At 41.4% G+C, this 27405-nt stretch overlaps 1 protein-coding gene across 2 annotated transcripts in view; it reads left to right on the top strand.

Moving 5' to 3' along the window:
- HIBCH (3-hydroxyisobutyryl-CoA hydrolase) overlaps positions 1-27405 on the top strand; it is a 59326-nt gene that overhangs the window by 24890 nt on the left and 7031 nt on the right. For both annotated transcript variants that reach the window (XM_044427037.1, XM_044427038.1), the window contains exons 7-11: positions 12132-12210; positions 14343-14488; positions 15112-15198; positions 19274-19332; positions 20503-20584. In XM_044427037.1, the coding sequence (XP_044282972.1) occupies positions 12132-12210; positions 14343-14488; positions 15112-15198; positions 19274-19332; positions 20503-20584 (453 nt within the window). The remainder of the gene's footprint in view (positions 1-12131; positions 12211-14342; positions 14489-15111; positions 15199-19273; positions 19333-20502; positions 20585-27405) is intronic.

Here is a 27405-nt window from a genome sequence, read left to right on the forward strand (position 1 = left end):
TATAAATAAGTAACTCTCTGCCCCCTAGGACTTATGTGTAAGAACCTATGCATATGGGGAAGTTTTTCTGTCCATTTGAGTTGACTTTTGGTGCTCAAGGTTTGCAAAGTGTGTGAGAGAGTATGTTGCAGTGAATGCGGAACTTCTAGATTTTAGGGGTCTAAAACTTACCAAACCATTTTAACAAGGTCATTTCTATGCCTTGAGTAAAGAAGCAAATTCTATCCTTATTTCCTCTGTTCATTGGTAAAGGACAAAATTTGCTATTACACAGGTATAATTGGGTGAAATCAGCTTCTTGAAGGGAACTTTTTGAACTTTTTGGGAACTTTTTGAAAGGTAGGTTTTGCAAGCCTCTGATGACATTACATTCTATAAAGCTCCAATGTTGTTATAAACTCTTTCATATACAAGCAGATGTCAGCATTTGTCAGGAAGAAGTAGGGTATTTCTAGAATGGTCAGATGGCAACTTCACTTCATGGTAACTAAATAAATAAATAACATTGAAAACTGATGGGTGACAGCAACATTCAGTTTCTTATTAGCTCTGTCTTTGTCTTTTTGTATTTCTTGAAATGAAATTGATGAATGTTAAAAATGACTTGTTTTGATAGTGATACACATGCCATGGTGAAGGTCCTTTGTAGGTAAATGATGGAAACAATCATGAAATTTGGTCCCTTGCCAGAGATATGGCATTAAGGTTGGAAGGTAAATGTCAGGATACATTCTTAGACTCTCAACATTTAACTATAATGTCAATATTTCGTGACATGTACCATGACATGAAATACCTACTACAATTATATATGCCTTAGAGGTGGGAATAGTTTGAAATGTTGTAAGTTCAATTATGCTAGCAAATGTCCCTCAACACAGTGGGATTCTCCCTTTCTTCTCCTCTCTTGTAGGACTTTGCACTGCTCTAGAAGGTTTCCCAGTCCGCTAGAGCAGATTTTGAGGGCATGTCAGGGGCGGGAGAATTGCCCCATTCCCAGTTTTGCTGATGGATGTAACACCACTGCATCCTACCCCAAGTGTATGATTTTTTTTCTGGCTGTACAATTCTAATACTGTTCAGTTTGCTGCTGTTAAGATTTTGTGGGATTCCGTAAGCTTCAGGCAGTATACTGTTTGTGCACAGGAGGTTTTTAGAGACCTGATTCGAGTTGAAACTTCTCTTCAAAGATAAAGCAGTGCTCCATGAAACATAAGGGCCTGGTGCTTACGGCTATACATGGGGATATTAGGATCCCAGCGCACAGGGAAGGGTGGTGTTTCATAGATGGAGGAACAGATATACTTTGACATTTTATGCATGCTGCTTCATTCCTACAGCATTGTAGTCTAGCATGTTTGGAAGGCAACAAGTCGGGAAAAACTGTTCTGTCGACTCTGGCCATTTGGAAAAAGCGTGTTTCTCTATATCTCAGTCTTCACACTGCGTGTTCCTAGCATTTGCTAATGATTTTGCTCTTCCATCACTTTGAACACTTGGTTCTATGCTAAATATAACCTTTAGCCACTTCAATCTGCCTAGTGCCAGAATAATGGAACGTGCTGTATAAATTTAGAAACACGTCGTGTGTGGGTGTTATCGTCAGTTAATGTAATAATTGAAAGAATGCACTTTAAAGATAAGGAAGCCTACCCAGCAATACATGCCTGAATATTTAGTTGCTTCGAACAAATGGTTGATGACACAGACTAGCTAACAAGAAAGGTAACAACCAAAAATCACCCATGTTAATTATTAGGATGCTGTCATTCTGCATTTCATTATCAGATAATGTCACAATATAATTTGCACTACTAGCAGTGACAATAGCAAACCTTTATGAATCTTACAAAAGCTGCTGATTCCCCCATGCAAAAGTAAGTTGTATGGTTCCTTTCAGGCATACCAGATACCTTCCAGGAGGCAAAGCTGGCAGAAACTACCTTCTTGGCAGCCCCAGGAGGATTTTCTTGTATGCATACAGCTGTGTTTGAATGTAATGTTCCAACAATAGTTTAATGTAATATGGATGAATCTTGTGCTAAATCCTTTTTATTTTCCCAGTGTTTCAAGGTTTAGATTTTGATTTTAATTGGGGTTTTATTGTATACAATGGATGCTGTCCTCTACTTTGTTTTATTGTAAGACAATCCCAAGATGGGATCCCTATTTGGCAGTGGACGGTACACAAAAGTTTTAAATAAAGAAATACTTGGGCACTCCCTCTTTTCTTTTGGAACAGCTACAAGGGGGAGATCAGTAGCATGTGCTCCCATGTTCAAGGAGCCATGATTTGTTCTGCCATAACTTGGATAAACTGTGATTTGTGTTATCTATAGTTTCTTGAAATAAACCAACTGATGCTTTATGATCTTGCTTAACTTCAATAAGAATAGTTACAACTAACCACAGTTTGTGGTTCAGACATAACAAACATATTTTGTTGAAAAAAGAAAGAGGTGCTTCTGATCCCATGGTTGTGTGAGAAACCAAAGGGGAATGCATCAGAGGCTTGTGTGTATAACACTAAATTATCATTTAGCCTTGTGTGTAAACTGGGCCCATGAGTGTGGCAAGTGGCAACTGTATAGAATTGGAAGGCCTTTGGGTAGAAAAGAAAGTTTTTCCACCCTATGGGCAAGGGCTGACTTAGGTGTTATAATGCTTAGTCTAGTTTAGCTTAGTCTACATTTCCTTGCCATATCACTGGGTTTTGCTTGTGGACACCACATATGTCAGTATTCAGTTGCGCTAAATGAAGAAAGGGAGAATTGGACACATGGCTGCCTTTTTTAGTTTTAAGCAACATGTTCACTGTAATGCCCATATTGGCTCTAACTGGAGGGAATTCAACAAAAAAAGGGTTGATAACAGCCATATGAAAGCAATGAGAACTTAACTAATAAAATTTAGCTATGCAAATATGAACATACTTCAGGAGAAAAATATTCATCCTACTTTTATTATCCTTCCAAGATACTTGTCACAAATGGTATATCCTTTCAGGCACAGATACATTGGAAACACTTTGGGGCAATAATCTTTGATTTCACACACACACACACACACACACACACACACACCCTCTTTTATCCCAGCTAAAATCCCAAATTTGTTTAGTTATAAAACATGGTATAATTTTCTTTTTTGATTTTTAAAATATTTATTTATGAGAACCAAAACAACAGCATCAGTCAAACTTCTAGAGAAGATGGAGAGAGAGAGAGAGCAGTGCAGGCATTGCACAGAACAGTTGCAAATTTGATCCCAGCCTGTTCCACTGATGGAAGCCTTCTCTTGGCACAGGGAAACTACTTGGATGCTACCCAAAGTGCTTCACACTTTTCTGTCTTTCTTGAGGTGATATTCCTAATGGAGCATTGCAGAGATGCCTTGCTAAATATCAGTTACATATTTCTTATGCGCTTAGTAATCCAGTCTCATTACTGTGTTGACTAAGCTTCAGTCCTAAAGCTATTTTCATTAGACTAATTCCCATTGAAATTAGTGGATCTTATTTCTGAGTTGAAACATATAGGATCACTCTGTTCTTCAGTTTGCATAGAAATATGGGACTTAGGGCTACTAAACCACTTTTTCCCTTCTTTGCATGAAATAGCACATAATTGTACTGATCAGTCCTTCCCAATAAAGAAATGTCTGTGTTGCCACACTCTTTTCTGTCATTATGCCTGTTTTGAAGAAAAAGGATGATTTTTCAGTAGAATGTTCATTTTCATTCATACCAAAGTAATTTTAATTGGTTTAATTTGTCCCATTTTGTTTTTTATTTTCCTCTCAAATGGCCAGTTTATATAGATCTTTATTACTTTTCTTTTTAAAATCCCAGATAAAATTGTGCTTTATTCTCCATCTCTAAGGGGTAATAGTTCAATATTACTTCGGGGGTAGGATGATTAAATATTGTTAAATCTGTTAAATTTATGTCCAGCTACTGTAGATAACTCCTCTATCAGTCACAGTGCCTAGATAATATTTGCTCTGAAACCACTAAGTATTTATTAGTTTTTTATCCCTCCTCCTCCTCCTCCTCCTCCTCCTCCTCAAGAACTCAAGGTGGCTTACATCATTCTTCTCCCCCTGCTTTCCATCTTATCCCCACAACAACAACCCTGTGAAGTAGATTGGGCTGAGAGTCTGTGACTGGCCCAAAGTCACCCAAGTAGCTCCATGGCTGAGTAGGGACTAAAACCCAGGTGACCTGAGTCCCAGTCCCTCTCTCTTAACCACTATACCACACTGGTTCATTATGACCCACATAAATATTTATTGTGGCTCCTGAGTCATTAATTCATTTTGTATTTTCTTACAGTTTTAGTGAGGTCATATATGTATACATATATTAAATAGAAAAGTGATATTCCTCATCTAGTTTTCTGAGATAATCCAAAAAAGTTCTACATGTTCATTAATCATGTCTGACTTTTGTGTGATCATAAATTAACTTAATCTACTTGACAAGTTCTTTTTCCCAAACCAAATTAACACAAACTTGCCATGGAATATAGCCATTCCATGTTGTCATATGCCTTTTCAGCATTCATAATGTTTTTGTTTCTTATTCAAGTCTTTGTAATATTTTCAATTTTTATTAAACATTATTTTCTGATCTTTATGAATCCTCATTGCTTCTCCTGCATAATGGTGGACGTAGCTTATCATTTTTTAATTTTTATTTTTAAGCCCAGAAGAGAAAACAATAGCTTATGAACACAATTGAAGTATTTATGCATTGGAGGATACCAAGAGAGAGTCTCTTTCTGCTTAGGGAAACACTATAATTTTAGCATCATTTCATGAATGTGACTCTCTCTTGCTAGTAATTATTTAATTCATCCTTTGGTTTGGAGATCCACAATTGCTTATTGCTGTTGGGCAGAAAGCAGTTGGTTCTCCCCAACAAAAGGATGGCTTCATCAGTGGAATTAGCTGGTCTTGTTCCAGTGATTCCCTCACCTCCTTACATCTGAATTTGTGCATTCAAAATCTGCTCTGGAAGGTGGGGGCATCCATACAGCCCCCACTCAACTCAGCAGGGCTTTCTGATCCTTGCAGGAGCTCTTTTCAGGGGCTCTGGGGGCTGAAAATGAGGGGAAATGGTCAGAAAATAAGGCCTGTTATAACAGCAGGCCTGTTACAGGGGTGGACATCTGCATCTCACTTGCACTACTTAAAGTACAGTAATATTGTGGTTAGCTTCCCTGGCACCCACTCAAACTTTTTTTTTGGCAGAGACAAAGACTTTTTGCTTTTTCTTAGCTTTTTCTTGATTTTTGCTGATTAAACATTTTTGTTGATCTATGTTTCTAAAACTCTTTATGCTGCTTTCATACAGACATTGTTTTTTAGATTATCTCAATACACTGAGTTTTTAATACTGTCCTGTGAGCTAATGTATGGTATGTGAAAGGAGAGGTATAAATTTAAATAAATGAATAATGTCAAACCAAGGCTTGCTGTTCATTTGTTATATGACTGAGCTTCATATGTGTCTGTGTCCTTCTCCTGTCTCCTCTTTAAGTTACCCAGGGAGCAATCCCATAGCTAGCTGGGGAATACTGGGCATTTTGAGACTTTTTCTGTCTAAGCCTACATAGGATCACATCCAGTAACTTCTTGCTAGGCAGCAAGCCATTATTTGCAGTTACCTTCAGTCTGGCAGTATATGGCACTTGCTAGCTTCGAATAGTCATTTGCAGTCTGGTTTGGAGTGCAAATTCAAAACACTTTTGAGATAACAGTATTGTATGAACTCAGTCATTTGCTGTACACTGTAAATCTTGTATTGTGGATAATAGGAGCAATCCATGACGTTGAAATCCCATTTTAAACAATTGGTTTACCAAAGATAGTTAATAAAAGCTATCTCACTGGTATCTGTATTGCATTTTTCAACTAGATAGACATGTTCTTACATGTACATTGCTAATCAACAAAGGACTTGCTACATTATGCATGCTTCTAAACAGTCATTCATAATATACCACAATTGTAGAAAATGTTCTAATTTTACAAATTGGTTTATTTCTCCTTAGTAGTTGAAAGAGGAATGAAGATGGAGCTAACATTTCCTTTCCTCCAAATCTATAAAATACTTGGAAATCCCTATTTCGAAGATCTATAATCAACCCAAAATCCTTGTTATCCAGAAACTAGATATTTTGCTGCTGAACTCACTCCTTAGACATTTGTGCCATGAATGCAACTATATGAATGTCCAACTCTGTTTTCCAGACCTTTTGTTTTGAGATCTCAATAGCATTCTTAACCGAAAATGCACTGGTTGTTTTGAGGCTACTAATCTCCTATTTCATCACAGAGTTTGTATGAGATTGACCTGTATGCTGTTTAGTACTAATGACTGAGAATATTGAAAGCCGCATTGAATCAAGACTGAAAAGGATTGAATCTTTGCTGATGTTGCAGTAAATTTCCCATCTGGCGTATTGGCTTGACTGCTAAGCCTCTGAACATTATCCTAGAGACAAATGGTGCAGTTAGTTTTGTAGCTAATCTCTGGCTCTCACAGTAACTGTAATAGTGAAAACATAGAAACAGACAAAACACACACACACACACACACACACACACGGTAACACAATGATCTGTGGAGCATTCACAGTCGCTTTTGATCAAATAAATACTATTGAATACAGCTAGATGTTGAGAAATTCTGTGGAAAGCCTATGCAAATCCAGAAAAGTTGCAAGCATGCTAAAAGACTGCTACAGTTGCAGAGAAAGGGGAACCAGGAACAAGGAAATGCATGCTCCAAGAGGATAGTAAAACAAGCAAACAAACATAGGAGCCTGGTAAAAAAGGGAGAGAGGGAGGGGTCTATGTCCACTCTGCTGCCTGTAGTGTTTCTGTACTGATTGTGGAGGAAGAGATTCCTTCCCCTGCATATAAATCCCAATCGCTCAGGAGGGACAGAGCATCCTTTCCCTCATCCACCTACCTGTCAGCCAGTTTATTTGCCTTCTAGCCCATTCACTTGCCTGCATGGAATTCCAGGTCACCAAAAACTCTCAGGCAAATAGTTAAGTACAAGACTGGAATTACAGCTTTAGCAAAATGAAAACCATTTGAACAGGTCTAGAATTGTAATAATTGCACATCTGGAATCTACTGAATATTTACTCTTTCCTTTGAAAAATATAGTATTTATTTAAAGTTGAGAAAAGAATGCTCTTGGACTATATGCAAAATCAATATTACTGTCCCAATGTGTTAATGTTGCTTTGGAGGAGGGTGAAGGCACTCGCAGTGAGATAGAAATCACCTGCTTGAATGATACACATGGGTAAAAACTGTTGGACTTCCTCATCCCTGTCTGTTGGAGATTGTGGGAATTGGAGTCCAGCCCATCTGGATAACAGCAAGGCCATGATTGAGTTGTGGTATGCAAGCTCACTGTGAAAACTTTGAAATATAAGAAAGCACCATTTAAGTTAAAATATTACTGTCGGACCCGCTGGTTGTTTTCTGGAACATGCAAACTCTGACTCATGTGAAGACACACAGTTTTGTAAGGAAGTGTATGCACATCATGTTCCTGCAGTTTTTGAAAGCTTGTGTGGTATAGTGTGAGATGTCCTGGAAAAGGCAGGCGGGGGTGCGGGTTCAACCCTCTTGGCTGTGAAGCTTGGAGGCTGTGTGTGTGTGTTCACAGAAAGCTCACAGGATTGCTAGGGTATTGTACATGTATGTATGTGTTTACAGAAAACAATGTATGCTGTCTGGACATTTTGAAGGAAATGGAATAAAACACAATCGTGTTCCAGTGTGTGTGTGTAAGTTCCCTTGGCAGTCCCGAAGTTTAATGGGACTCTTTTTGGAGGAAATATTTAAAGCCTCTTTATACTGAAGGAGATCATTGGTCTGTGCAGCAGCTTGGCCAATAAGGCTCAACAGTGGCTCTTCCCTCCTCTGGCTGCCTTGATATTTCAAAGAAAGAGCTTTATTCCATTTGTATCCTATTCTGCTCTGCTCCGAGGGAGCTGATGAGGTCCCCATGTGCTTAGCCTTGGCAGTGCTGTGCAACACCAGGATCTCCCAACATGTGCACCCAGCCTTTACGTGAGACTCTTTTGAGCAGCTGGATGAGGGAACGAACCTTGGACTTGATAGCAAAGCAGGCGTTGCTGGAACTCCGCTCCTCAAATGGGAAAAGCGATTGCAGAGGTTAGGACATGAAGCACTAACTGTAGCTCCCTGGCTGTTTTGCTACCCTGGGCTAGCCTAAACCCATAAATCTGTCGTTTCTTGGCATGTTACCATTTAAGCCTGAATCATTGAGTCCTGAGTGTCACCCTTGATATTTACAAAAGTTTCTGCAAATGACTGTTCCATTCAGACTGTGAAGGATTACTGGGAATGATCTGAGAATGATCTGAGATTTTTCTCATGTCTTGCTATTGCTGTTTCTCACACTACATATTTCACACTTGATATCAGTAAAAGACATGCTGGTTGGCATCTTTCACAGGTAGAAATCCAGCACAAATACCTCCCCCTTTTTTGCATGAATGCTGAATAGAGTCTGACTTGAAAGATGCTTGAATCTAATGGAAATGTAGGCTAAATATAATCAAACCTAAACTTCTGAACCCATCAAATACATTTTATTGTGTAACAATATATTCATATACTGCTTTATGTTGCCAAAAAATAGTGTTTGCTTAATTTAAAAAGGTAATAGAGTCCCAGGCAGTCATTGCCAAGGGTTCATGTATTCTAATTTTCATACATCTCCAATAATATAGTTGTTTCAGGGTTCCTAATGTCACAGAAGAACTCCTTTTTTTCTCCCTTCTTAATTAGCAGTGTATTTAAATTCCATCAAAGATTTTATTAGAATTTTGCATTTAGTGGTTCATTCTTTGTACTTGGTTTTTTAAATAAATAGGTTTTTTAAAAGCAGTAGTTACTCATTGTTAGCTGAATTGCCCCCACTGAACAAGAAGACACAGTTTTTTGGTTCTTTTACAACATGTAGACTGAGGAGGCTCTTGATAGTTTGCTTAAGAATCCATTTATTTTGCAGCCTTGCAATGAGGGAAGCCATCTCTTGAAATAATCTGGTTTCCCCACAGAGATGCTCTGCTAGGGAACAGCCTAAGTGAATTAATTAGCCTTTGATTGTGTTCTGAAGGTCAGTAATGACTTGTCTCTGGCAGCTAGCTGGAGGTGATGCCAAGGGATCATATGCCCCTCCAGATGCTCAGTACTTGAGATTGTTCCTCAAGAGCACCTCAGGATGATGGCAGATTCAACGGTATGTTGAGCGGGGGGACCCCACCTACTCTGCCAGGACCAACCATCCGAGAGAGCATCAGTCTAGGTGCCAAATAACAATTCTGGCTCTTATTTGGAGGAAGCTGGTCTAAGCAGGTGCATCTTTCCAGATTGGGCACTTTTATTTCCTGTGCTGAGAGATGATTCTGAGTCCAAGGTACCAAGGTTCTCTTCCAGTGTAGGTGATAACCTTCATAAAGCAAAACAAGTGCTGCAACCCATGTATATAAAATATCAATTGGCTTATTTATATGAGTTCTGCTTGAAAAAAAGTTGCTTTTGATAAATTTCCATAAGATAACAGTATTTCCAAAGTATTTCCGAAGTAAGAAGCAGAGAATCATAGAATAGCAGGGTTGGGAGGGGCCAAAAAGGCCATTGGGTCTGACCCCCTACTGGTACAGGTCTCCAATATACACCATCCCACTCAATGAAGTATAACCTCTTGCTTTTAGTAGATGTGCACACACTATAACCTGTTAGAAGAGGCATCTCATCTGTGGTTTTTATAAGCACTTAAAAATTAAATCTACTGCCTGATTTAATTGGTGGCAAATTTTACTCTGTTTGTTAAAGGCTTTTCTGTTGATTAACCCATAAATCAGGGTAATCTTGCAGCACTAATAAATATGGCTACAGCCCATTAGATCTGGGGAGTGGAGAAGGAGCATATGTTGACTCGGATGCTGGCGGTCTTGGGTGTGGGGAGCAGATGACTCACATGCAAAGGGAGGACTTGGGCCAGGTAGGCCTGAGCTTAATTTAGAAAGATCAAGAAGGATAAGCAGCTCCTATCTTTAATCCTTGGTTAAATATTGACATAGCTATGCTGAACTGTAAGGGAGGAGCCTCACTGTCCTCTCTAACTTAAGATTTCCACAGGCGCTCAGGGGCGTGGGGATGCCAAGGTTAAAGCCTCTGTTAGTAACTTCTCACGACTTCTCAGGAAAAGATTCTTTGGGTAGTTTGGCCTTTCATGTGTATTTGAAGGAGGTGTCATTAAAAATCAAGAGGAAATGATGAGAGCTTCCTCTGGCAGAGAGAAAACTACACTGACTAGAAAAGCCTGTCCCAGGTGGCCGGACATAAAAGGTGGAAAATCACTGATAGGAATCATCATGTGATTTTTAAGTTGCCAAGGAGAACGAGGGGGTGGAAACACTGCACTGTGAAGGTGCAGAGAATTGTTCCATTGGCACCAGTCAGTATAAATGAGGCAAGATGGAGGGGAGGGAGTTAGATACTTGCCTCACAGCTCAGTTCTTAAGCGCATCCAGCAGTTCTCACCTTGCACTGCATGTGTGCATGTGTGAGCCTGGCTCATGAGTGCGTCCCACAGGCTGGCAACTTGTAGGCCTACACATCCGGAGGACCACAACTCCTAAGAGCCCTGGCCTTTATAGCCAAAGGCAAGGGATGATGGGAGTTGTGGGCCAGAGCATTAAGAAGACTCTTTACGTTTTCTGCTCCTGCTTTAAATCCGTAAGATTAGTAATCTGCTCTTCTGTGTTTTCCCTGGGTGATTCCAACATTCGTCACAAGAAGCATGCATTCTAAGCATCCCCCCACCCCCCACTAGCAGACTCAATGCAGCTCTCTCTGCTGCTATACCTAAATGTATTCTTTTATTATCCTTAGGACTGAACTAGCTGTTCAGGAAACAGGGTAGGGAACCCCAGGCCAACACCAAACAGTTGAAAAAGCAGCAAGGGGGAGGGTATGCTTTTGAGGGGGGGAGCAGTGACTGGATTAGCTTGACCCTTCCCTGCCTGCCAGGTCTTCTCTGCACTGCTTCCCCACTTGGAGTTTGCAGATTCATTAATGTTGATCTGTTTTGATGGTCAGCATTAAGTTCCTCCACTCTGGTTTTGCCCCCCCCCCCCCACACACACAACTCCCAAATCATACCCATTGCTTACTGCTTTTCATCTGTTTTGCAGGAACCTGGGTCTGCTTTCCAGTTCTGGGTCTGTCCCTGTATCCTGCAGAATGTTTTATTTTTAATCAATGTGTATCTTACCTCTTTCCATCATTCTTTAGGTCATACTTGGCAATATGAGCATTGAGTAGCAATGCATTTCAAAGCAGGCCTGTGCCTGGACTTGGGAAACTCAAGTACAAATTATTGTTAGATTATTGTTATTCTTTTTAAAATGTTCACAGCAATAACTCCAGCTTCCCAAGAAAGTGCTGTCTCATTTTCAAGTGTTTGTGCTTGTTTTGTGGGTATTCCAAGCTGCTGATGTGAAAATGTGCAGTTCTGGTTGGCCTGTGCTAATACTGTCTGCGTGTTTAATCTGGCTTCTTTGGATTGTGGCCCAGACTTACTAATTGACCATAAGCTGCATGGGAGGAGGGACTCAACTCAGCCAGTGCTTCCAGGAGCTGGCTGAGTACTTTCCATGGAGAGAGTGGTTCAGGAAAAATGGCTTGGTGTACTACCAGTGATGTTATGCGAGGGGCTTTGGGACAGAGGCCTATGCCCAGGCATCACCCAGTCTTCTGGGCTTGGCCTGGGGGCCAGTCCAGCCCTTAGGTCAGAAGAGGTTGCCATGTCAGACTGGGCCTGGGTTCCAACTTTCCAGTCAGCCACGAAGCTGACTGGGTAAAATGGGGTGAGTTAATCTCCCTCAGCTCCATAGGTCAGAAAATTGGCATGAGAATAAAAAGACTGGGAGAAAACAATGCATGTCACTGAGCTCCTTGGAGCAAGGCAGCGATATCAATTGCTCGATCACACATCCACTTGCATGCACATTGTAAACTGAACTTCTCCCATTCCTTTCCTTTTTTTTTTTTTTTTTTGGTGGTAGGGTGTTGGCGTGTCTGTTCATGGCCATTTCAGAGTTGCTACAGAGAAGACTCTTTTTGCTATGCCTGAGACAGCAATAGGTAAAGCACTGAAACTACATTTTCTATTGCATTATGGTAAGATTTTTCATAGAGAAGCAGTGTGGTATAGTGGCTAGAGCAGAGATGGGGGCCTCAAGCTCATGAGCCAGATCCAACTCACAAAAGTTCCCCATCCAGACCATGGAGGTTTCTGAAGTCTATCACTTGAAGGCTGGGGGAAGAAGAATCCCTACTGTTCTTTTCTGAGCAGAAAACAACAGAAATTTCCCATAGCAATGCAACTCAGTGCTTCAATTTGTAGGGGGCGTGGAGCATTATGTACTTGGCCAGTCCTGCATCCTCCCCAGCAGGAGGAAGGTGAGGGCAGGCAACAGCACTCTGTCCGAGGCCCTTGGCTGGAGGACACCCAGCTGGTGCTTTCAGCAGGGGCAAGATGACGCCCAGGGGATGGCTCTGCCCCAGTGTTCCCCAGCCAAGCAAGCTCGATAGGGAGCGATCCTCTCCCTGCCTCAGCAGAGTTCCCTGCCAGTCAGCTCGGTGTTGGCCTTGGCTGTGGAGCTTGAGTTCAGCCATGAGTGACCTTGGCACAGTGGGGCATGTTGAGGATAACCTACCAGAAAGGGCAGTTGTGAGGGAAGATGGAACAGAGTGCGAATAACCGCATGTTGACTTAGGGCCTAACTTCTTGTGAGGAGACTGTAGTTGTGGAAGGGAAAGAATCAGTTCTTACTGACTACCCTACAGCCTACTGTGACAGAGCAGCACTGGAGACCATGATGTGGGGGATACTAGGAGAAGGTAGAAATCAGCAACAGTTACCTCCCTTTCTCCCCACCATTTCTGCCAGCCGGAGGTTCAGCTAGATTGATGTCCCTTTTATGGAATCTGTTCCCTATAAATGGAAGGGAAACGTAGGATTCATGTCAATATATTTGGAAGAAGAGTAGGCAGAGTGATGAAACACTACAGGGCAGTACCTGTGAAAGGTTCAGGTATGCAAAGACTTTAAAAATATAGAGCTTTTGCCTCAAAGCCTCCTTTGCAAGTGTCCACTTCCAGGATCTGTGCCTGTGTTGCAGTGCTTGCCTCAAGCACTGAAGAAACAGCTGTAGGGATTGGAAGAGCGAGGTCCCACTGCCTTCTGTCAGGGTTCTCTACAGGCCTCGTGATTTGCTTGCTGAAGGCCAAGCTGGACAAGATGCTGTTTGTGTGTCTCACCTTGCCAGGGTGCTTAGAATCCATGTGGTGGATGGCCAAGTCTGATCCAGTTGGGGACCCTGCACCAGTGGGCATGTGGGGTATGCTTGTGTGCTTTAACCCTCTGATTACTGCTGTGCCCTCTCAGAGGCCTTATTCCTGCTCTTGTATTGTAAGAAAAGAGTTCTATGACACACATGCAAGTCTTTCTTCCAATGCAGATAGGAAGAAAAACTTTAGACCAACGGCCTGATATAGGTCAGGCATGCAGCAGGGAGCAAAAAGGGTTAGATTCCCTTTACCTCTTATGCCAGGGCCCCAGTATACTACTTAGCTGGTTGTGACCTATTGATTTTCCTAGGTTTACACTTAAGTATGACTAAGTCTGGCTCTAACCCATTGTGTATGGCATTGAATTTGGCCCTGAGACACTCATGTACAAATCAAAAGCTATTTAAAAGTTGAAAATGATGGTCTGCAACATTTCCTCATGGTTTTGTTATCAGAGAACTTCCTCCAATAAAGGCTCCACATACCTGCACTAGATAAGCATTACTTTCAACCCTAATATTGTGGAAGGGACAAAGTACAGCTTATAAAAGGTCATAATAGTAGATGAACATTGGGGAACATTAGGAATATTTCATTTCATCTGCAACAAGCATCATTTCTGCTCCTTCTATGAATATGTGTACATTTATAATGATGCACGTAAGCTGTTCATGCTAAGGGTATAAACAAAATCAAATATTGCTTTTTGCATAATAACTGTGGCCATTAAAATCAAGTATAATGTCAGATTGTGCAAGAAGTATTTTTTCAGTGTTGCTAAGTCAGATGAGAAAAGCAAGCAGAGGTTTTAATTTCAGGTAAAAAGGGATACCCAGAAGATTTAGAGCAAAAAGACAGAGGACAGAAAGTTTTGATTAAAGGAATTACTGCCTTGCTTTCTTTTTTTCCTCTTTTGATTATAGGACTCTTTCCTGATGTGGGCGGAGGCTTCTTCCTGCCCAGGCTTCCAGGGAAGCTGGGATATTTTCTTGCCCTGACAGGATATAGGTTGAAAGGAAGAGATGTATACAAAGCAGGAATTGCCACTCACTTCATAGAAGCAGAGAAGGTAAATCTGCCAGAGCAAGTAACTGGCCTAGCTTTATACTCCAGTGATCATGGGGCCTTGTTTGGGGTTGTTGGGGATGGGTTTTCGCAGGTTCCATTTGCACTTTCTGATAAAGAGAAAAACTCTTGGGTTTGAGTGTTATGGCAGAAGGAGAAAGTGTCTGCCTCCCTCCTTTCCCCGCACCATGCTTTATTTTAAACAGCTCTAACATGTCTGCCCATACTCACCTTTTTTCTAAGCTGAACAGTCCTGGTTGTCATGGTTGCTCCTCACAGGGGAGCTGCTCCAGCCCCCTGATCATTTTTGTTGCCTTTTTCTGTACTCCAGTTACCACATGGTCAGAATTTCACATCCCACTTCAGGTGGAAGAAAGCTGTCTTCCTCTGACCTAATTTGTTTAACATTTCTGTTTGTTCCCCCATCCACTGCCCTTCTATCACTTAGCCTGCTGTACAGCTCCAGAGAACTTGAAAATTTGCACCATCTTTTGTGGAGTTTTGGTTGATCCTAATAAAACTAGTGCCTAACTGTGGGCTTCATGAGACATGAAATTGTAGCCTCACCCTGGGAAGTAATGCTGCTGGCAGTTGGTTTTACAGCTCTTTGGCCATTCTTCTTTGCAGGTGGCTGTCCTAGAAAAAGATTTGACGGAATTGAAGTCACCAACAAAGGAAAATGTCGCAGATATCCTGGACTACTATCATAAGCAGGTACATGCATAAGCTGACCGTGAGAGCAGACTTTATAATGGAGGACCTTTTATAGAGCAAGCTGAGTCTCTGTAAATAAAGCCTTGTCCACACTGCCAGTGTTGGCTTTGTGGATTGTAAGCTAGGCCAACCAGTCCTTCTTGCAGTGAGAATGAACATGCACAGATACATAATGTGAGTTTCTTGTCTATGAATATATTATAAAATATTTAGGATACAATAATATTCAGGCTTTAATTTTTTTTAAACAAAATCCATATATAACATTCATTTCTGATAGATTTATTGATTAGTAGGAATATGATGAAGCAGATTTAATCCTGAATTAATATTGATTGGAAAAGTCTATATCAGCAAAGACCAACAGAGCACATAATATTTTGGTATCATAAGGCTGTTCAAATAATTATTTCTATCAATACAACAAGCTTTGCAGTACTTAAAGTTTTACCTGGGTTTTGTGAGCAAGTACATCAGAATTGCAATGTTTTGGATTAAAAATTTGTGATGATTTTCTGCTTGATTTCAGCAGTAATATTAAATGCCACCCTGGTGTGCCTTTCAAAGCAAATCAGTCAAGTATTGGCACCAAATATTATTTACTATTTTGCTTTTTGGTGTTGCTTTCCATGTGGGACACTTAATGAGATTTGTGGCTTTTCTGTCATCAGTGGAAAAATACATATGGCTCAGTCTGATATACACTTACCTGGGAGAAAATCTCACTGAAGCCACTGGGGCTGCTCCTGAGGAGATGTGTCTAGGGTCGTGCTGTAAGATGCTGCCTTATGCTAAACATATGCAGTCTTTTGCATTTTGCACAATACTGCTTCAAGTGGACAAGAACGCTGGTTAATTCTTAGCTTGGTCTTGTTGGAAACTTTACTTGCTGGCAGAAATTGGAATCCATAAATGCTGTGTGTGTCTGTTTCACGCTTTGTCGGGAATAGCCACAGCTTTCTGTAGGTTTTCTGATGAGCTGTCAGCACAAATAATTGATAGAATGGATTTACGACCATGGCAGTAAATTTTCCAGCAAAGGAGGGGGAGAAGGCCCAGGGATGTTCAAGCTGACAGTAAATGGAATGGAAGCTGTGCCTGGGGAGCCACCAGAATACACACGCCACCCATTAGTTCCTGATTTGCAGCTTGATGCTGTTGTAATGGAAACATGTTTGTGGCTTAACCTCATAGCAGAGCCAGAAGGTTCAAGGCATTTGTCATTAGCCACAGTTCAAACGCTTCACATCATGCAAAGCCTCTCTGGAGGCAGGGAAAAGTCGATGCAGGCACCTGACATTCCTTTCCATTGAAACACACATAAATATAGTTGCTGTTCCACTAGGGTTTCCTAGAAGCAGATGGGACAGTTCATTTGCAGGGTAGCGGGATGCAAAGGAGGACCAGCAGCTGGCCCTTTTTGTAGTGAGAAGAGGGCATTTTCGCATGTGCAGCTTTTATCCCAAACAGGTGCAGCCCTTCTGTTGTTTGGAGCTCTTTTAGCCACTGTGAGCCATGCTGCCCTTGCCAAAATTCCTCCTCCTACAGAAGCTTTAAAGGGCAGACACCACAGCACACACATGTATCTTGTTCTGCTTTTCATAGCGCTCCTGGAGGTCTCCCATCCCAGGGACTGATCCAGCCCCACACTCACTCAGCGCGAGCAATGCTGCAGTCTCGTGCGCTCACTGACCCTGTACCGAACTGAGCTTTGCCACTTTGGACGTCTGGCTGTCCTATTCGAAAGGCCGTGTCTTCCAGTAGACAGGCTTTGTGTCTTCCTCCAGATGTAGGTATAATGTGTGGGAGGGTTTTTTAGAAGCATGAAGAACTCTGCTCAGAGTTCATCCGTTTTAAAACTGGAGTCCACGGGTGGATTCAGCAGCATGGCATCTGCCACTAAAGTAGTTTATTTGGCTCTCCCCTCTGGAGGGTTGGGGAACTCTCTGAAGCACATTCAGGAGGTGCATGGCGGGGGTTCCATTGTACCAAAGGAAGTTCAAGCATTGATTGCAGGCTTAGTCTCAAAGAGAGAGACGGGGTTGTCCAAGTTCCCTGCAGCAGGGGCAAGGGCAAACCCTTCCCTTGCATTCGCCTCAGTCCAAGCCACGGGGCTCTCAGACCTTAGGGGACATACTGGAGGTTTAGGGGATAGGGGTTCAGCTTCACCCATCCAATTCACAAGCCGCATGCATGAAATAATAATCCAGTAGAAGACTCTGGATTGAGTACAAGGCTTTCTTAGAAGAAATCAATTTAAAGAATAGGTAAACATTCAGTTTATTTACATAGGGAAAGGGAGAATGGGGTAAAAAGGCATACAAGAATTAGAGCTACCTTTGGACACAATACTTAAGATGTGCCCTATATGTTAGTTACCTAAGAATAGGTAGGGCCCAAAACAGGATCCAAAGACTCACAAGCCCAAAAGCAAGTTGACCAATGTAGATGAAGATAAAGGATTCATTCCATGCCCCTCTGTTTCTGTGCAAGCCCCTGGGAAGGCCAGACAGATCTTTGCAGGCACAAACAGGCCAGCTGGCACAGTGTTCCCAAGCCCTATAGGGTGGGTGAAAGTGTCCAATGAAGACTATTCAGTTCAATTAACTGAGGCTAATTCTGCCAACAAAAACCAAACTCACCTTGTGATAATAAACATACAAGTCGTTACATCTTTCTGTGCTGTGCCACCTGGCCAAATGGCTGAAGCACAGAGGAGGAGGAGGAGGAGAGGGAGGAATTCTTGACATCTTGAATTATTTTAGAAAACCAGCTAGGGTAATGAGCCATGTGAGTGGGTGGGCACTACTGATGATGCAACACTTATGCAGTCCAGGATATCAGAAATGTGGCTGGGGGACCCATGCAGAATTGCAATTGAAGTATAATACAGTGGTACCTTGGCTCATGAACTTAATCCGTTCCACAACTCTGGTTGTGACCCAAATTGGTTGTGACTCAAGCCAAATTTCCCCATAAGATTCAATGTAAATAAGGTTAATCCATTCTGGCCCCTCCGAATGTGGTTGTGAGCCAGTTTTTGGTCACGAGCCAAGTCAAATTTCCCCATAAGGTTCAATGTAAATAAGGTTAATGCATTCTGTGACTACTTTTTTTATCAGAAAAATTTGAAACAAAGTGACAACAAAGTACAGTACAGTACAGTGGAGAACACTAACCTAGGTGAGGGGGAGGTTATTGTTTGGAGGGAGAGTCCCCCTCCATAAGGACATTGGGGAGATCTCTTTCAGGGGTTTCCTCTCCTCTTTGTCTCTTAGCTGCAGGGTCAATTTTGGTGAAAAATCTGTCTGCAGTCACTTGTTTTTTCTGGCGCTGCATAACCCTCCGGAAATGAGAGTCCTCGTTATCGTTCATCAGATTCAACACTCTGTTCATTACAGTTATGTTGGGGTGGTGCTTCTCAAAGAAATCCTGGCACTCATTCCATTTTCTCATAATGGATTGTATCACATCACTGCTAACCTCCTCCCTGTCTTCCTCAGTGGAATCCTCCTCAGCAAGTGCCTTCTGCTGCTCACTCTGGAGTTCAGCAAGTTCTTCTGTCGTCAGCTCCTCTATGTCTTCCCTGCACGAATGCTACTGAGATCGTGGCCATCTCCCCGCTTGGGGTGGGGGGGTGGAGAGATGGCTGTGATCGTGCTGGTTGGGGGTGGGGAGATGGCCGAGATTGCGCCCGTTTTTCATGCAGGAGCACGCCTGTGATCACATGTCTTCCTGCAGGAACGCAACTGCGATCGCGGCCATCTCCCTACTTGGGGGCGTGGGGAGATGGCCGCGATCTTGGTTGCCACCCAGTTTTTGTTCGTGACCCAATTTGGTTGTGAACCAGGGCGTTTGTGAGCTGAGGCACCACTGTATATTGAAGCAACAACAGAAGTAAAAAGACTTCGAATAGGTGCAATAGTGTTAAAAAAAATAACTTGAGGATTGAGTTGAGAATAATAATTTAATTTTTGTTTTTTAAAATACAAAAATGAAGTAACTGCTTTTTGATTATATTTAATAGTTATGGTATGGAAATGAAATTTATTTTTTATTTTTTATTTTATAAAAGTGCAAACTTGATCAAGAGAAAGAGTTCGTACTTGGTGAACACATGGACAAGATTAACAGGTACTTGTCAGTTCTGTATGCTTCGTAACCAGAAATTGACTGTGGGAAAGTTCAGTAAACCTTCTATTGTGATACTTTAAGGTGCCTTCAAAAATTATTCACCTGATAGTCCTGCTTTGCTTCAGAAGTATCTAAATCACTGTGGCTTCACTCTGGAGCCAGATTCCTTCTGGTGACAACCAACCCATTTCTTCTAAATACGGGCCCAAAAGAGATGGATTAGTTGCTATCAGAAGAGATTTGGCTACCAGGGCTGTTCTTCAGAAAGCAAAACGGTTGCGTATGCTGATCCTTGCCCTCGGTTACTACCATATCCTCTGATGTGGAGGCAAGTTGGGGAGGGGGGGGGGCTAAGGTGAGAGGCTGTGGGCAAAGGAGATAAGTTGGTCCCCCACCCCCCGACAGGCACTCTACACCGCATATGCCCCTCAACACACACTTTGTGTATGATTGAGGCAGCTCTTCCTAGCCCCTTTGACTGAGGTCTACATTCAAAGACTTTAATTTTATCGTTGTATCTTTTTCACTAAATGCTCTACAATAGGCAAAACTTGGGAGCAGAATCTTGGAGAGAATTGCTTAAATTGCACTGGTTTGCTAAAAAAAAAAAAATGGGCAAATTACTGGAGCTTGCAGTGCTTAGTAGATAGAAATTGCCATCTGCCATAGTAGCTGCCATTGTTTCCTTAAATAATAATTGATGTGTATAAAACCTTGAATGCCTTTGAGGGTTAAAATGATAAATATCTGATAATCACTTTGGTCTCATGCAGTGATACTCCAGTAATCAGTAGTAAAACTTTATCTGCCAACAAATGCTATTTCCTATATAAGTGGAGAATTTTGCAATATGATTGAGATATGGTGGTTCCTTTGGCAGAGATAGTGGCACAGACTTTTAAGGACTGTGGTTGAACACTTGTGAAACTCTTACAACTTGGAAAATCTCTCAAGGAATTTTCAAAAGCTTTTGCCTGATGTATTAAACTCGGTACAGTGCACATGTACGCTGCATCCTTAGAGCATGTGTCCCAATACATCCTTGTCTTTCAGTATAATAAAGTTGTATGTAAGCTGGGTTGCCAAAACTTAGGGCCATAAACATTTTTAAAGTCACCTTTCTCAAACATGGCTCCTTTTGACTGATGTATAGACATTTCCTGTTTTTAGTCTGTTTGCAGCAGATAGCATGGAAGAAATCGTTCAAAAATTGAGCAAGGATGGCTCTCCTTTTGCACTTGATCAACTAAAGGTAATTTGTACTGGATGTTTTTGATATTTTAGGGAAGCACATCAGGGGCCATTTTGAGGCCTGCCATACTAATATGAAGCGAGCAAGTGTCATCGGGCAAATTACTGTATCCCCAGCTATTTCCTCCTTTATAAGAAAATGAGAATAATGGCAGCTTACCCAGCAACTGTATAGGAAAGTGCAGGGAGCACTCGTTTTCGGCAGATCCAACAGGAACTCAAAACGTTTCTTCTTTCATTAGACCCTGGATAACTGCAACTATCCTGCAGGGGCATCTGGGTTATTCCAACTTCATAGAAACCGTACAACCAGCGCTGCATACCCAAGCCTTAAATTTGCATTTCTCCTACAGCCCCACCACCCCTTGCCGGAGGCTCCCCCATCTCTCTGAAGCAGATTCTAGCATAGGCTTAGAAAGCTGCAGAAGGATGTGGTGGCCGGGGGGGGGGGGATCCTTTTAAGAAATGCCTTTTCCCTGTATTCTACTAATGGAAATCACAGCAGGGTCACATGTTCTGTGAATGGGAGGGCAGCAATGGGTATAACTCCTGACTTTTTAATATTTCAGCTCTAAGGGCTTTTTAAAAAACCTGCTGTGAGAGTTGCAATAGTTAAGATCACAGTGGTTAATTTTTATATTTTATCAGCTTCAACCAGTAGACGCTGTACATAAAATCATACAGGAAGTGCACATTTAGCTGAAAATGTGTTGAACAATTGATGTTTGTCAGAGATTTAATTGAATGAACATGTTCATTGCAATCTGGATCCTGAATCAAGGACTTTTGAATGTAGCTGAAGAGCTAAAAATCTGAAAATAAACACAAGTGAGATCCGTTTAGAGGCCCCATGGACTTGTGCATCCTCAACTGAAAGAACAGCGGTGCATTTTCTTAAAGCTCTACCACATTTCAATAAATGTCTTTTTATTGACCATATGTATTCAAATATGCTGCTTTATAAGTACCTGCAACACTGGATGTTTATTTAACATCAAGAGACATGTGTGATCCCCTGAGGTGTGGAAATGTTTTGTCTGAAATCAGTAGTTTAATTAGAGGCAAAAGCACTTTGGGGTAAGACTTGATGCTGCTAACTATGAATTCTCATAGCTGTCAGAACTAACTTTGTTTGCAGCTCATTTAGCTGTGCTTATGTAAAGCACAGCTAAATGGTATTTTTGATGGGTGAAATGACTGAAGATTGAGCCTCATTTCCACCCCATCCTATATCAATGTGTGCATTGTTCCACATTTCTCCAAGAAAAGCCAGTTGCATATTGACCAGGCAAAAGCGAGAACATGCTTATTGCTGACCATTAATACAATCTGGTTAAGGAGACTTGCCCACACATCACTGACTGACTGATCAGGACTTGTGGATGTGTACAGAAATGTGCACCCATGTATAGATGGAACCTATTTGTATTTATATAGTTATTTATTTATTTTAAATAGGTTAGTTTTATGCTCAGTTGTGGAATAGTTAATTTATTTTATTTAGGATTTGAAATAATGTTGTAAGCCATCCAGAGACGGCAGTGATGGACAGCCTACAAATTTTCTAAATAAATAAATAAAATTTCCTATGTTGCAACTGGTCACATGTAAGATACTTTTTAAAATAATGATTGGTGTTGGGAGGGTATAATTAATTTAAAAACTAGACATAGTTGAACATCCTTGAAATTATTCTAAAATAAGAGCTCTCATTTTATGTTGAACATTCGTGGGAAGAACTTATATGCAAAATCTGTTAAGTATTTGGAATGAAGAGGCTTCAGACTGGGCTTTTGAACCCTTTTGCATTTTGACAGCAGCATGGCTGCCAGGGTTTTTGTGCTGCTCGCAAAAATACCCATTCCTAGAATTGGTGAGACTGAAAAAAGTAAAAAAAGGTGATTTGGCCAAGAATTGAAATACAGTGCAGAAGTGCGATCTAAGCCTGCAAAGCCAAATTATGTAGGTGCCACTACAAAACACAGCAAATCTCCCATTTCACAGAAGGCCAACTAGTGATATTTAGAGAAATACAAAACTCACAGGCAAAATAGCATACTTAAAAAAGGCAAAGCGTATGGCACTCCCACTCCGCCTTGTCTCATAGGACAGTCCCTCCTAAGCCAGCTTTCTTTTTTTCTTTTTCTGGGCCTGCTGGCCTGAAGCCAATGACCACATTGATTTTCTAAGAAAGAATGGTGCATCTGTTTTGCAGCATGCCAAACGCACAATTAAAGTAATCCTTTGATTAAAGCATCTTTAAAAATAAAAATCAGAAGTGGCAGGAGAGGTGACTGCAGCACATTGGTGTCCAGGAGCAGCATGTTAGAAACTCTAGGCTTAAAGTGTCAAACATTCACATGGTTTTACTGAGTGAACAATAAGCATACATTTTCAGCATCTGAGCTAGCTTTAAACATACAGTTGTTGAGGACTTGGTTGTTTATCTTTCTAGCTGTACAGAATGTCACAAAATTAACCATTTGGACCTGTGACTAAGTCTGGATCCAAACCATTTTGTTTTGAATTATTTTTTTAAAATAATGAATAATTAAAACCTTATATTGGGCAATTCCATTAAAACACCTAATATAATTGCCAGTAAAAATCCTCTCACTCAAAAAATAATGGGCAACCACAAAGTAATGGGCAACCACAAAGTAACTCATCAAGGGTCTTACTCAGACTTTCCAAAGGCCCTGTGAATTTAAAATACAAACCTAAAGAACTTGTGGAACAGTTGGAAGAAGAGCAAGGATGAGGCTGTCTGGAAGCATATAGCCTTGCTCTGTCCCATTTTCTACAAAATGTCACCTTTGGTTGGGTACAGGCAATTATTTGTTCAGTAGTGGACATGTTTTAAACCTCCTGTGGGTTTTAGTCCAACCTGGTGCTCTGTCCTAATACTTGGCTTTTACTGTTGTACCCCACCATAGGTTTGAGCAAACCTTCCAGCAACATGGTTGGATTCCCTTGTGTAGTTTTAAGTGGCTATGCAGTGAACTTATAAGCAGACAGATAAACTGGAACGAGGCTTCCCAGTATGCAGGCCTTTTCATTTATAGCTCCTCGGCTGCTCTTAATATTAATTGTCAGCTCTGAGTTGAATTCAGGTGTCTGCCTCCCCACACTCCCAAAAAAAGCAATTGTAAACATTTTGGATTGGATTATTTTACAAGGCTGAGTTTTTGACCTCGGGCATAGACACATGTTTCTGGATGGAAACCAGCAAGTGTCATTAGTGAAAAAGGTTTGCAAGGATTTGCTAACTTGCGGATTTTCATGTTTGCCCTAAATTACATTTCCTCACTGTGACATTTACTTGTCCCTGAGTGATCGCTTCATGTTAGTGCTCTGTTATTAACTGTCACTTTGCACAAGGAATTCTTCCTGGCCTTCATCTTTAAATTAATACAATGCTGTAAACAGGAGAAATGGATGACATCAAGCTGGTGTCTCCAGGCTCCCTTAATCTAGGGCAACTTCAGTTTCAGTCATCCCCTTAATGCACAGCCGTTCATCTGTCCTTAATCCTGATGCCTCTTTCCTTGATGAGAAGGGAGGTGGGAAATGCAGTTTCCTGAAGCACTAAGCTTTATGATCAGATGCTTCTTGTCTGCCTGGAGAACTGATAACATAGAGAATTTTCTGAGGGAGTTGCTTGGTTTGTGTTGAGCTTTTGCCTACCTCTAGAATGTTGCATTTTGCCAGAATTCAAACCAGCTGGCAGTAACTGGGAAGTATCTCCAAGCAGGGCTGCAGCGAGCAAGCTCATTTCACTTGAAAGACCCATTTCCTTGCTAGCATCTCATTTTTTCCTTCTACTTGACCAATTTCTCCTCCATCCTTGCTCAGTTTACTGTTTCTGATTGTCATAATGTACTTACCATTAGAAAAGATCAGTGATTCACTCCTGCATGTTGCACACTGTATCCATACTCCTCTCTCATTCCTTTTTCAACATTTGTCTCCTCCACAGCTGCTATTGGTACCCCTACGCCTTTCAGTTTCCTTGAGATACCTCATACTGGTCACCAGTGCAGGAAGTTTTCAGACTTATTAGCCATCAGAGACTCCTGTGCAAGCCAAATACCATAGATTTAACTGGCCAGTATGTCTGGAACAGGAAAAGTCTCCCCGCTTAGTCTTCAGTCTGAAAAGGCTGGAGATGGACATCTGCCCTGTCTAACACTGATGAGTTGGAAACAGCTCTGTTAAATTTCAGAGTCAGTCGTCCCCTGCAAATGATCTTACTGTCCCAAGGGCAATCTGTGGATTAATGTATAGTGACTTCAACAGGGAAAATTATTATTTTTTAAATAAGTTTTATTGAAATCATAATCCAAGAAAGAGAGAGAGAGAGAGAGAGAGAGAGAGAGAGAGAGAGAGAGAGAGAGAGAGAGAGACAAAACTACAAACAACATCCATCATCAAACACATCAAGCCCGCTGGGTCAGCCCCCACACCCTTCTCTTTCCATTTATGATAACTTAAAAACATATTTAAATCTATGCGAAGTCCTGTTTCTCTAGTCAATAATAAAAAGAGTCCCATTCAACAGGGAAATTAGAGAGGCTGAAACTAGAACTGGGTGGGAAACCAGCAACTCACTGCCAAGGACCTTCTAGCCCTGAGGAACTTCAGAGGTGGGTTGCTTGCTTGTTCTCAAGCAGGTTTCTTCAGGGCATGTGGGAAGGGGCAGAGAATTCCTTTACTAGTTTTACACAGCACTTAACCCACACTCAAGGGTTGACTGTGGCTTGTGGTTGAACCGTGGGTGGTGCTGCAACTTGGGTTATCATGTTGCCTGAACCTAGCCAAGATAATCAACCATGGAAAAAACTTGCACTGGACAACCCAGCAAGAAAGCATGGGCTCACTTCACAGGTTGTTCATGGTTAAGAGGCCATGGCTTGCTAACACAGCTGGGTTCAGGCAGCACAGCAATCTATGTTTCAGCAATGCACACTCAACACACCTTGACTGTGAGTTACCTTGCTCTCTGAACCCAGTCTCTGCCTCAGGGTATTGGGTCGCTTCTTGTACTTACCTCTCCTCCTCAGGCAAGCATCACTGAGCCCTTGATTTATTTTATTTATTTGGGAAACTTGTATGCTGCCCCATTCGCATAAGCCTCGGGGCAGCTTCCAACAAATAAGTAACAATATAAAAATAGGATACATCCAGGCAATAAATAAAACCAATAAATAAATTAACAATTAATTAAAATACTGTTTAAATAAAAAGGTCTTGGCCTGGCGCCGAAAAACAAATAACGACAGCGCCAGGTGGACCTCTCTGATTTTTCTGGGCCCACATTTGGCGAACTTCAGCAGCATCTCTAAGACTCTCAGGCGAAGGCATGTGTGAAGTGTGTCTGTGCCGTATTCTCCACTGTATGCTAGTTTCTTCCATCCCATGCAGGCTCCGGGTTTCTGCTGAACTCCAGCAAAGTTATTCTGGCCAGGCTTATGGTAGCTTTGCAGATACCTCATATTACCTCTTGGTCCAGCAAACGTGCAGCAAGATGCAAGAAAAATATACAATTGGGCAGTTATGCTGTAAGCTGGTGGACAGTATCGGTACTATGTGATACCTGTTTTGAAAGACATGAACTGGTTGCCAGTTGCTTTCAGGGTATAATTCAAAGAGTTGGTCATAATCTTTAAAGCCCTTAGGGCTGGGCTCTCTGTCTTCCTATGAATCGGCCTGAGTATTACAGTGTACTGGGGAGGCCCTTTGGAAGGCCTCATTACCTGCAGAGGCCTATATTTTGCGTACATGTGAAAGGGATTTTCACCTCTGTTGATCCCATTCTACTAGCCTTTTAAAAAGATGTATAGATTCATCTTTTAGATTTAGCTTTTTAAAATTTAATTTCAGTGTTTTAATTATTTCAATATTTTATTGTTTTGAGGTATTGTTTTAAATGGTTTGCACTGCCAATAGGGTGGTATATGAGAATTTATATCATATATCTAGGAGTATGAATCACATATAATATATATATATCCAGAGAGTCATGCTTTGTAATTGACAGAAGTTAAGAGTTATTAAGCTAAAGCAGCTGAACATATAGAACAATCTGGGAATTCCTGGCTGGATATAAAATATGCCAGCAAACTAAGCCCTTACAGTGTAGCTTTCTCTACAACCTGGTTATAGAGGAAGGTAAAAGAAGTAGAATGTCTAAGAGAGGTCGAAGGCTGAGGCTATCAGCAACTTGTTTTTTCCATTTTTGAGGGCAGTGTTTATTCTTTCTTTCCCTTTGCTATTAAGCCATCTGGTAGCGATTCATGTCAACTAAAGTGAAGGCATAAAACTGTCCTGCTTATATTCACAGGATCTGCCCAGCAGCTAAGAGTTAGCAGACATAAGGCACCAGGCAAAACGGGTCACTGCTTTTAACAGCTGGCGTCTAGAAAGAGAGAGAGAGCACAAGATCTGAGTGACTGAGAGCCAGAAATGTTGCTTATATGGATGCTTAGAAATCTGCCATTTGCTGAATATCCCCATTGAAAACAGCAGTCTTGCCATCTGCCCACCTCCATGGTGCCAGTGCCATTCATACACCAGCCATGTCTTTCAGACTTCTTGTTTTTATGTTCAGGGGCAGGGGAGGGAAGCCTGTTTATTCTCTATATAGGAGTAGAGGACATTCCTGAAGCAGGAAATGAAATGTTGACTATATCTAAGGAAGTAGACTCCTCCTCCTACTTGGTTCCGATCTCAGATAAGAAACAGGTGTACACAGCAATCATAGAAAGCTAAGTGTCACGAATCAGACCAAAGGTCTAGCTAGTGCAGTATTTTGGCCACAGA

Source organism: Varanus komodoensis, unplaced genomic scaffold (assembly GCF_004798865.1).
Source record: "Varanus komodoensis strain SLA01 unplaced genomic scaffold, ASM479886v1 scaffold18_1, whole genome shotgun sequence".
Taxonomy (NCBI): Eukaryota; Metazoa; Chordata; class Lepidosauria; order Squamata; family Varanidae; genus Varanus; species Varanus komodoensis.